General features: G+C 43.8%; 2 protein-coding genes across 2 annotated transcripts in view; both read right to left on the bottom strand.

The window, feature by feature from the left end:
- Positions 1-1,604: 1,604 nt before the first annotated feature.
- Positions 1,605-5,828, bottom strand: LOC115150936 (cytokine-inducible SH2-containing protein). The gene is made up of 3 exons (XM_029694783.1): positions 5,213-5,828; positions 2,709-2,869; positions 1,605-2,521 (listed from the first exon to the last, which is right to left on the bottom strand). Exons 1-3 carry the CDS (start codon positions 5,230-5,232, stop codon positions 2,025-2,027), a joined length of 678 nt encoding a protein of 225 aa, XP_029550643.1. The 5' UTR covers positions 5,233-5,828; the 3' UTR covers positions 1,605-2,024.
- A 2,380-nt stretch (positions 5,829-8,208) lies between these two features.
- LOC115150934 (twinfilin-2) overlaps positions 8,209-12,440 on the bottom strand; it is a 16,477-nt gene continuing 12,245 nt past the window's right edge. Inside the window, exons 8-9 of the mRNA XM_029694780.1 lie at positions 9,534-9,655; positions 8,209-9,416 (exon numbers count right to left, since the gene is read on the bottom strand). Of these exons, the coding sequence (XP_029550640.1) occupies positions 9,243-9,416; positions 9,534-9,655 (296 nt within the window). The 3' untranslated portion in view covers positions 8,209-9,242. The remainder of the gene's footprint in view (positions 9,417-9,533; positions 9,656-12,440) is intronic.

Here is a 12,440-nt window from a genome sequence, read left to right as displayed (position 1 = left end):
TTGGTTCGAGTCCAGTCTCTGTTGCAGCCGGCCACGACCGGGAGACCCATGGGGCGGCGCACAATTGTCCCAGCGTCGTCTGGGTTAGGGGGAGGGTTTGGCCGGCAGGGATGTCCAATTGCGCACTAGCGACTCCTGTGGCGAGCCGGGCGCAATGCACGCTGACACGGTTGCCAGGTGCACGGTGTTTCCTCCGACACATTGGTGCGGCTGGCTTCTGGGTTAAGTGGGCATTGTATCAAGAAGCAGTGCGGCTTGGTTGGGTTGTGTTTCGGAGGACGCACGGCTCTCGACCTTCGCCTCTCCCGAGTCCGTATGGAAGTTGCAGCGATGAGAAAAGACTGTAACTACCAATTGGATACCATGAAAGTGGGGAGAAAAAGGGGTAAAATAAAAAGAGCAAGGCCTGTTAACTCCTAACAACACCTGCTCCCCAGGCGCCGATGACGTCGATTAAGGCAGCCCCCGGCACCTCTCTGACTCAGAGGGGTTGGGTTAAATGCGGAAGACACATTTCGATTGAATGCATTCAGTTGTGCAACTGACTAGGTATTCCCCTTTTCCTTTCATCCAGCAGTGGGTAGAGGGAAGTGTAGAAGGGTTACACCATGTGCACATGCATCATGACATCACCAACAGTTCAGGAGTAAATCAAAGACTGCTATATCTTTGTTAGATAACTCCATTTACAAAATCTTGATCAAGGAACGTATTCACATTAAATCCCCGAATCATATTCTCTCTGTTCCTTACAGTCCCCGTTTCTGCATTTTTTCAAAAAGGGAGTGCGACAAAGATAAAGACCGGGACCAGCGTTGAGAGGCTGTATGAGATATGGATCCTGTTCCACTAGCCTCAGGCCAGGCTGCTACAGCCTTAACACCCCCCCTCCCACCACGCCACGTACTGTACACACACACTAAACCCCACAAAAGTTCAAATTCACCAACCCTCCCAAATACATATTATAGATACATACATTTATACCCGGGACACTAATACCTGGGACACTAATGTGGGTGTTTGCATGGCGAGTGAGTGTGATCGTCAGAGTGAGCAGTAGGCTGAAGGCAATTACTGAGAGGGTTTTCTTAGAAACCTCCCTCTCAGAATTTCACCCTCCCAGGAAGCATGCAATAGTTCTAGGAATGAAGAGACTCCCATTCCCCTCCCTCGCTGAATCGCCCACTGACTCAGATTCAGTCTGACACGTTCAATCCAGCCAGCTTCTTCTGCCTCGTAGATCGGCTGGGTACACACCAGTGGAGGAGCTATAGGAGGACGGGCTCATTGTAAGCGCTGGAACGGAATAAATGGAACGGTGTCAAACACATCAAATCACATGTTTGACTCCGTTCCACTGACTCCATTCCAGCGAATACAATGAGCCCGTCCTCCTATAGTTCCTCCCACCAGCCTCCTCTGGTACACACTTTAACCAGAGGGGGAATGGGGGTTAGTCGCTTTCTGTTATAAAGGTAACTTTAGACGTTGATGTTGCGTAACAACCCAGATTTTTTTCTGTGGCTGTAGGCCTATAAAGCTCTTTGTGGCCATTGACCCACCAAAAGAGAACAGGACATTGAAGACAGAAGCAGTATGACTTATGTTGAATATTATTTTTATAGAAAAAGGGATATGTACATAGTTGGGGGGTAAAAAATGACCAAAATAAAACATTTAAAATACATCTCACTGGAAAAGCACGAGGGTGGGGAGCATATCCCCTCATAGCACGGGGATACGCTACAGTTAGTACCACCTTTTGTTTTCCAGTGAATCTCATGCGGCGGGGTTCGCAGAACACTTCCCCCTCTGAGAAATACAAACAATTTCGGAAAGGTTCTTTCCCAGACATGGTCTCATGATCAACCATGTGTCCGATGTGGCTTTATTACTGACCAGTGCAGTGATGTGGTTTCCAGCTACCAGGGACCTATTTCTGACAGCGCACCTCGAGATTTAGTTGAACGGTTTCGTTTAGTTCAGCTCTGCCCTCCATAGGGGTGTAGATCACAGGACCCTCATACCTGGAAGGGATAGTCCTGCAGGAAGCGCACCAGTGGGCGTGGCAGAGGCAGTTGGTCAGGACAGTCTGTGCTGCAGTTGATGGTGAGGCGTGCAAGGTGCTGTAGGGAGGGGAAGGCCTGGGGCTTGTGCAGGGCCCGCTTGAGCTTCAGCAGTACTGTGCTCTCCTGAACTGTCCTCTGGGCAGGCTTGCCACAATGAGTTTCCTCCACCTTCCCCTGCTGCACCTTCCTCCCTGGTCCCACATAGTACTGCACCATGCTAGGAACATCAGGGAAGGACAGAAGGCTGGGTCGGGCTGGCGAGCTGGAGTCTAGCAGAAACCGGGCTCCACTGTACTGGATGCGTATACTGGTGGGGCCACGGGCAGTCCTAACAGACAGGGTCAGCATGTACAGGGGATGGCTGCTGTCTCGAATCAGAAAGGCCCCTTCTGACGCTGTCTGCAGAGCTGCATGGGCCTGACCTGCTGTGATGGCTCCCCAGTACCAGCCTGCAGAGATGGGTCAAAGGTTATTCACTTATTCAGTGGTTTAAATTTGAGTGATAAGCCTGTAGTAAACAGTTGGCTGGATGAATTGAAACGCAATTATGAAAAACATTAAAACAAGAAACAATGATGGGGTTTCAGGGAGCCTGTTGGACTGAGTTGACATTTTGAACATTGCATTTTGCGTTACCTGAAGTATCAAGGTAGAATGTGTTGTTGGCGATGGTGCGCAGGTCTTTTGTGGGGTCCCACTGCGGAGAGGTGCTGTGAATGCAATGAGGGGAGGAGACGCTCCCTGTCCGCATTCCTAGGTGGCCCTCTGTGGGTGTACCAGACAGTAGTGGTCTAGGGCTGTAAACAAGAGACCACAATAATAAGCACGGGACAAGTGTAGGAAACAGTAGGGGGACACTGGTATATCTAACACGTTTAACCGTTCATTCCATTTCCCACTACCCTGTTATAGGACAGTCCTAACACGAGGATAGTCCTAACACTAAATGTGTGTTTTTGCATCGCTTTTGCGCGCACAAAGCTCATCATTTGGGAGTGGTGGTTTTGGAAAACCTCAAATCTCTACATTAAATCTGGGACAGCTGCCTGCCTCCCTTCCTTGAACATTGGCCAGACAACGAACCCACACATCAAGCAGTCACAGGCTGTGAGTGTGAATTGATTGAGATGCTCCGCAACAGGTGTTAAGACTGTTAAAATTGGTAGTATTATAATATGAATCCCCATATATACATTTTCAAGCCTACATAAAACAACTTCAAATGAGAATACCACAAATAGCCATGCACACTTTCTATATGGGGCGCTCTTGAAATGTGGTGGCATTTGCGTCCCTTTGCAACCATAATATATAATATATGCCATTTAGCAGACGCTTTAATCGAAAGCGACTTACAGTTGTGTGCATACATTTTACATATGGGTGGCACATGGAATCAAACCCACAACCCTGGCCTTGCCAACACCATGCTCTACCAACTGAGCCACACAGGAAAAACACTTTATATTGTTTATATAGAACTGTTTATCAATGATAAAACATATTGCAAATCCTTAATACTGCAAAACGTTATGTTTATGCATTGTTTAAAGAACTTAAGGTAGGCAAATTGGCTTGTCCCAGTAGTTATGTGTAGAGTTATAGTGACATGTTTTGGGGATTTCGAGATATCTATTATTTTGAATGCTAGACAGTGAACGGAAGTATTTCATATATTGTACAGATCAATAAAAACAAAGAAGGCTATAAAAATAAAAATACATTTACTAGTACAATGTCTGTCCCTCAGTATTATGTCATTGGTGTTAGCGCCTTGAACATCACTGATTACAAAGATATACAAGGACCTTGATCATTCTCTCCAGTGGCAAACTTTTATCTGGGGAGGAGTTTTAGTCCAGTCTCCTTTTCAGCTAATTTATCACCTGATTTACTTAAACAAAAGACAGATCGCAATAGGTGGTCCAGGTGTCCTCTGACATGGCACAAGTGGGAGTGGGGGGAAAGGCCGATGACATCAGAAGCCACCTCTTTGTATTTCTTTGAATGGCCTACTCCGTGAAGTTTGCACTTGTGCCTAAAAAAAAACACTATTTTGCTGAAAACACATTTGTTTACCCTTAAGTGTGTGTAAATTACTGTATTTGTACATGAGACATTGTTTTTCAACAGGAAAATATTTTTTTAAAAGCTGGAGTGCTTCTTTCATTAAAAATATTAGCTCGTCACGTCCTTTTAGCAGGCCCATGTCATAGGTTTGAGGATTTCATAAGTGCTGGTGGGTGTCAATCTAATGTGTTACGTGGTGTTAGTCAATTAAATGAACGGAACTAACATTGTGAACAACGTTATTACTAATATCACTTTAGTAAATGATTTGTAAAGGATTGATAACCTTAGATTTGAGCATTTGAGGCCTCTATTTCAGAAAATCCGAATGAATCTAAAATGTTTCATTTGTTCTCCTGAGGTTTCCATACAATTGGAAACACATTTTCATGTGAACATTCTAAAATCCGCATGAAGAAAACATTTTCCACCGAATCCCCGACCCAACAAGGTCGAAAATCTGTCGATGTGTAACCCTAATTGCTTCTGTGAATCGCTCTTGATAAGAGCGTCTGCTAAATGACTCAAATGTAAAAAGCGTTTCTACCGATATTTCTTGCATAATTAATTTTACAAACAGAAAAGATCCCACCATGTCAAGCGTATTTTGTTTTGTCGACATTTGGAAAGTTTACCGACACATTTTCTGTTTCCATCTGGTCTATCGTGACATTTGTTATCCAACATGTAGACTACTTTACGCGCATAAAAAGGTTGGATGGAAACATAGTTAGTGTTACCATCATTGGTGTTACTACTCCTACTGTTAAAACAATATTTGAAAACATTAAGCGAACATATTTACATTATTAGTTTTTTGAGAATGGGAAAAAGTACCCTACCCTACCCAAATATGTTTTCTTAAAAAATGCCACCATAATTGAAGAACGACCCACATGGATCTTATTCGACTATACTCTGTATGTTTTCTGAGATATATAGCCATACATTATGTTAGATCATATTACGTCGAAGATAAACACTTTTGCCTTTGCCTTTTGGTTTTGAATATCAACATCTAAGCGTGGTGTAATTTTCCATCAAACAGGGACAAAATCATGTGAACTTACCCCTGAACACATAGAATCATGATTGTGAGTCTTCAATACCCCATACTAGTCTAATTCCACAGCGGTTTAACGAAAATAAAGCCGGTCGAAACAAAGGAATGTGTTTATTTTGTTCTGAATGTCCCACGCATCTGTTCAGTGAATAGAGAAGTTGCGTCCGAATATCCCATGTGTTAATAGACTGTCTGTAATTAACTCATTCGAAAGCAGTAGAATAAATGTATCATTTAGACAACGAGAATACCGAGCAGCAGTGCGTAGAGTGTTGCCACTAGAATGGGTTTTAAGCGTGTGAAGGAAAGACTGTGGGTTTGGCTTTTAAAATTCGCCAATTCCAAGAATTATATTCTGAGAACTGTTCAGCACACCAGCGCCTCTGACGTCATGCGGAGCTGCCACCGACCATGTTATAGTTTGTAAACTCCAGTCCAAACCCTCACATTTTATTTTTTGAAACATGTTACAGCGAATGCCAGTGTAAAAACAAAAACAAATTGATCATTCCTAGTGACGAGTCTAAATTCCTCATAGGCATGTCATAGCCTTGCGGTATTGCTGCGCTTGTTGCTCTGCTCTCCCAGGAATCGGACTGCACCTTCCCCCTACTTTCCAAGAATCATGGTGCGCTTATCTCCGCCCACTAGGCCTGCTGCAGCCTGCCCTCTACTCATTCTGAGAATTGAGTAATGGGTATGCGGAACTATTGGGCTATTTCCAATAATATACACTGAACAAAAATATAAACGCAACATGCAACAATTTCAATGATTTTACAGATCATATAAGGAAATCAGTCAATTGAAATACATTTATTAAAACCTGATCGATGAATTTCACATGACTGGGAATACAGATATGCATCTGTTGGTCACAGATGCCTTAAACATTTAATAACTGGGACCTTTTCAGCCTCCAGGAAGTGTGTATAGATCCTTGCGACATGGGGCTGTGCATTATCATGCTGAAACGATGGTGGCGGATGAATGGCACGACAATGGACCTCAGGATCTCTGTGCATTTAAATTGCCATCGATAAAATGCAATTGTATTCGTTGCCCGTAGCTTATGCCTGCCCAACCCATAACCCCACCGCCACCATGGGGCACTCTGTTCACAACGTTGACATCAGCAAACCGCTCGCCCAGTATAGTTGAAACTGGCATTCATCCATCAATCAATCAATCAATCAATCAAATGTATTTATAAAGACATTCTTACATCAGCTGATGTCACAAAGTGCTGTACAGAAACCCAGCCTAAAACCCCAAACAGCAAGCAATGCAGGTGTAGAAGCACGGTGGCTAGGAAAAACTCTCTATAGAGGCCAGAACCTAGGAAGAAATGTCAGTTGGCTTTTCATAGCCGATCATTCAGAGTATCTCTACCGCTCCTGCTGTCTCTATCCATGAAGAGCACAATTCTCTAGCATGCCAGAGGTCATCAAAGGTGAGCATTTGCCCACTGAAGTTGGTTACGATGCCAAACTGCAGTCAGGTCAAGACCCTGGTGAGGACGACGACCACACAGATGAGCTTCCATGAGACGGTTTCTGACAGCTTGTGCAGAAATTCTTTGGTTATGCAAATCCACAATTTCATCAGCTGTCCAGGTGGCTGGTCTCAGATGTCCCGCAGGTGAAGAAGCCGGATGTGGAGGTCCTGGGCTGGTGTGGTTACACATGGTCTGTGGTTGTGAGGCCGGTTGGACGTACTTCCAAATTCTCCAAAATGACATTGAAGGCTGCTTATGGTAGAACAATTAACATTAAATTCTCTGGCAACAGCTCTGGTGTACATTCCTGCAGTCAGCATGCCAATTGCACGCTCCCTCAAAACCTAGGACATTTTGTGGCATTGTGTTGTGTGACAAAAACTGCACATTTTAGAGTGGCCTTTTATTGTACCCAGCACAAGGGGCACCTGTGTAATGATCATGCTGTTTAATCATCTTCTTGATATGCCACACCTGTCAGGTGGATGGATTATCTTGGCAAAGGAGAAATTCTCGCTAACAGGGATGTAAACACATTTCTGGGATCTTTTATTTCAGCTCATGAAACATGGGACTAACACTTAACATGTGTTTCTATTTTTGTTCAGTGTAGATAAGGGATGGGCAACATTGATGAAGGTGGGGGCCACAAGAAATATGAACTCATCATGAGGGGCCACAGTGGCTCGTGGGTCTGCATACCCACAGCCGGACTTGATGCACAACCAGATTTTGAATTTGCACCTTGTGTATTTTACTATTCTAACTCTCAACAGTAAATTGAGACCTGGACTGAGTTCCAAAAAGTTGCCCATTGTCTGCTGGAAATACAAGAACAAAAACAAAAAACAAATGTGATTTTAGGTTTGCCCTGACATTAATTTGTCACAGTGATTTGGTTGGTTATTTGTTCGGTAGAGTAAGCTTTGAAACAAACTGTTGTTAAAGGTCACTGAGTTCTTCTTCCTGCCTGGTCTTACCTAAGGCTTACTAATTGAATCAGGTGTGTTAGTACTGAACTGGAACTGCGTGTCCCCAGGACCAGTGAAGAACAAGGATGTAACGTTAACAACCAACACGTGTCATGTGTAATCGGTCAATATGTCATCATGTGATATATAGATGTTTGAGTTGCCTTTACTAAACTTGACCTAGTGTAAATGTATAAACAGCGGCTATCAGCAGGTCTTTTAATTTGCGTGCTCTCAAAGGCATGTGTAGCCTACTAATAGGATACTTGCTAATTCAATTAAGAAGGAATTCGTAATAACAGGGAATCTGCTCTGTGGTAATTATGCATGACGGCCTACACATGTTGATCGCCTGTGCTTATGTTAAAGGAGGCCATTCGCTGCCTCAACAGGCCGGACTGGTGCTGTGGCCTGCAATAGTCTTCTCGGAACACTGCTAGAGACGTGTCATCTCTGTCCCCTCTGCGTGGCCGTAGATGCAACAAGAAGCTATAATGCAATTTGTGCTGTGTTTTTTTTTTATGACACAACATACAGAAAAAAAAACTATATTTTATTTGGAATTCCTCTCATTAGTATCATCTGTTTATAAAAACGTGTTTGATACAAAACATTTAGTAGCAACAGGCAAGGTATGGACAATACATTAGAGAGACAGGATTCTCCTGTATGTGACATTAGCAATAGAGAAACTTGGCTGAGGTATCTGTAAGACAACCCATTGGTCTTTCATTTCTGTCAGTCCATCTGTCAGTCCATCTGTCTATCCATCTGTGTGTATGTGTAGGATGTTGTGTTTAAGAGTGACACGGAAAGACATTGAGAAAAATCAAGTGAAATCCTTAGTTTTATCCTACAGTTTAGGGTTTTCCAAACTTTTTTACTGGGGAACATCCCCCCCTCCCCCACGCACAAGCAAGCCACATCTACTACTAAGGGCACAAGCAATGTTCGTGAAATTTTGTTGGTTTAAAGCTTATTTCCCATAATTCTATACATTTTGTTATGGGGTGCCGAGAAAATGTTGCCATTTTAAAACAAATTTCCTGCAATTCTACACATTCTGCCATTTCTTATGTGTGTTCATGTGATATTTGAGTGATTCAAAACATTACAACAAAATCAACGGGCTAAAAAAACCTAGATAAAAAAAACTTTGCTGACATGGCCTAGTTGATCTAAGCATTTCTAACAAGGTATACAGTAAATCGCTCTGAAAGGTCTGCAAACTGCTGATGCACTACCCAATATCGAAATTGCAGAGTAAGTTTGGAGTAAGTTGAAAGCCGGAGTGAGTTCCCCCTGCCGACCCCTCTTCTTCCCCATGCTTACCTTTCGCTCCCCCACAGTTTGGGAACCACTGCTGTAGCTGATGTTCACGAATAGCACGTACATTATTGACACATTGTTAAAACACAAGCAAAGGCAGGGGAAAATAAAAATGACAGAAATCCCTCCATGTTCTTCTCCTTTTCCTTCTTCGTGGCCAAACAAGCAGCCAGAGGGCGTGGCAACAGGAGGAGCACTCAGGGAAGGGATGCCGAGACGACCAAGCTCTGTCCCTCTCTCTAGCTTTCCGGCCTGCTCTCCCTAGTCGCTGGGCCCTTGATGAGACGCTTGTTGCCTCTCTTCCCTGCTGGGCCACGAGGCTTGGCGAAGGCCTGCTTGAAGGCCTGCTGCTTAGGATGGACCTCATCATACAGGAACTCCTCTGTCAACTCATCCCCACTGTCAATCTCCATCTGTAAACAGACATAATAACACCGAGTAAATGCACACTTCCACACAGACACCAGAGCAGTATTGTAAAAACTCAAAGACCATATTGTGTATACAACATGTGCATTTCAGCTGATTACCTTCTTGGTAACCTCCAGATGGTAATCCTTCTCCACCTCATCCAGCAGTCGACTCTTACAACTGGAGTACAGCATCCGCTCCTTAATGCTACAGCTGTACCCTGGCATGGAGTAGATGAACACTGAGAGGAAGAGAAAGAAGGCAAAGAAAAGATGGGTCGTTCCACCTCAAAAAGCACAAGAAAGAGTTGACACCCAATTGTTCTGCTCAGAACGAAATTATAGAAAAATTATTTGGGTTCTAACCCCTGGTTTCAAATGCTACATTTTTTTGCATTTGTGTCACAAATTCAATGCAAGATGTCACATATATTATAATTTTCACACATTTCCAAATCACCCTAAAGTAACTCAATGATGTTACTTATAGATTGTTTGGACATGAAGCGCGAAAATGCTATTATAGATACCATTCACTTGCGTTGGATTTGTGCCACGAATACTAAAAAGTTTGGATCCCCATTAGCTTTTGCAGCTATTCTTCCTGCGATCCACAAAAAAAAAAAAATGATACACTGATAGACAAGGACATTCACACAAGGTAAACAAAACCAAAAACATAGGTTGCTGTCATACCTTGTCTATAGACTGCTTACAGGGTAAGGAACCCAATATGTAATTTTGTAATTTGGGTGAACTATCCCTTTAATACCTAACTGCAGGAACAGCACCACCTAGTGGTCAGAACCTGGCAATATCAGGATGTATGATGGGACATACACCTAACAACTTCAATGTCTAATTTCTCTAAACAGGGAAAACAAAGCATCACAAAATTCACTGAGAATACATTACAAAGGATGGAAAAACAGTACTCCAAGCCGCAGCTGCATACTACTTGTCAGACATATAGAACTGATACTATATACTAAACTCAGCGAAAAAAGAAATGTCCTCTCACTGTCAACTGCGTTTATTTTCAGCAAACTTAACATGTGTAAATATTTGTCTGAACATAACAAAATTCAACAACTGAGACATAAACTGAACAAGTTTCACAGACATGTGACTAACAGAAATGTAATAATGTGTCCCTGAACAAAGGGGGGGTCAAAATCAAAAGTTACAGTCAGTATCTGGTGTGGCCACCAGCTGCATTAAGTACTGCAGTGCATCTCCTCCTCATGGATTGCACCAGATTTGCCAGTTATTGCTGTGAGATCTTACCCTACTCTTCCACCAAGGCACCTGCAAGTTCCCGGACATTTCTGGGGGGAATTGCCCTAGCCCTCACCCTCCGATCCAACAGGTCCCAGACGTGCTCAATGGGATTGAGATCCGGGCTCTTCGCTGGCCATGGCAGAACACTGACATTCCTGTCTTGCAGGAAATCACGCACAGAATGAGCAGTATGGCTGGTGGCATTGTCATGCTGGAGGGTCATGTCAGGATGAGCCTGCAGGAAGGGTACCACATGAGGGAGGAGGATGTCTTCCCTGTAATGCACAGCGTTGAGATTGCCTGCAATGACAACAAGCTCAGTCCGATGATGCTGTGACACGCCGCCCCAGACCATGACGGACCCTCCACCTCCAAATCGATCCCGCTCCAGAGTACAGGCCTCGGTGTTACGCTCATTCCTTCGACGATAAACGCAAACCCGACCATCACCCCTGGTGAGACAAAACCGCGACTCGTCAGTGAAGAGCACCTTTTGCCAGTCCTGTCTGGTCCAGCGACGGTGGGTTTGTGCTCATAGGCAACATTGTTGCCGGTGATGTCTGGTGAGGACCTGCCTTACAACAGCCTACAAGTCCTCAGTCCAGCCTCTCTCAGCCTATTGCTCACAGTCTGAGCACTGATGGAGGGATTGTGCATTCCTGGTGTAACTCAGGCAGTTGTTGTTGCCATCCTTTACCTGTCCTGCAGGTGTGATGTTCAGATGTACCAATCCTGTGCAGGTGTTGTTACACGTGGTCTGCCACTGCGAGGACGATCAGCTGTCCGTCCTGTCTCAGGCGTCTCACAGTACGGACATTGCAATTTATTGCCCTGGCCACATCTGCAGTCCTCATGCCTCCTTGCAGTATGCCTAAGGCACGTTCACGCAGATGAGCAGGGACCCTGGGCATCTTTCTTTTGGTGTTTTTCAGAGTCAGTAGAAAGGCCTCTTTAGTGTCCTAAGTTTTCATAACTGTGGCCTTAATTGCCTACCATCTAAAGCTGTCAGTGTCTTAACGACCGTTCCACAGGTGCATGTTCATGAATTGTATATGGTTCATTGAACGAGCATGGGAAACAGTGTTAAAACCCTTTACAATGAAGATCTGTGAAGTTATTTGGATTTTTACGAATTATCTTTGAAAGACAGGGTCCTGAAAAAGGGACGTTTCTTTTTTTGCTGAGTTTAATTGTTGGGATGGGATTTTGGTGGGGTGTGGTGGGTCTATGGATGGCTTTTGTCAATTTATTTGTATTCCTCATGTCTTACTCATTGTTAGAAAAAAGTTGGGTCCAAATCAGATGTTAGGTACTATATTTATTGAACAAATTATATTTCAACAAAATAATGTTGCAGTAATGCTAATCATATCCGTTTCTAACTACAGAAAAGATTTCAGAACAATCTGAGATGGTGGGTGTCATGGCTTGCAGAAATGACATGGAACAACCGAGATATATTTTTGCATTCTAATAGGAGATTGGACCGGCTGTAGGATTGTCCCTCATTGATGTGCTCTCTGTCACCTGGAGTTGCATGTCAAATGGTCCAGGACAACGAAAGCACAAAAGGACAATGCCCGAAGGACTAATCAGCCCTTCATCCCTCTGAGGGGCCAAAATGTATCACTCTGTTACAGTCTCCAGAGGACTGACTGTTGAATGTGTGATAGAACAATCCTATAGTATCCATGTTTGGTATCTATGTGAAACTTGTTCACTGAGGATAACTCTGATGCTATCTAT

Source organism: Salmo trutta, chromosome 16 (assembly GCF_901001165.1).
Source record: "Salmo trutta chromosome 16, fSalTru1.1, whole genome shotgun sequence".
In the NCBI taxonomy this organism is placed as follows: Eukaryota; Metazoa; Chordata; class Actinopteri; order Salmoniformes; family Salmonidae; genus Salmo; species Salmo trutta.
The sequence above is the reverse complement of the archived record's forward strand: the minus strand, read 5'-3'. Positions and strand labels throughout refer to the sequence as shown.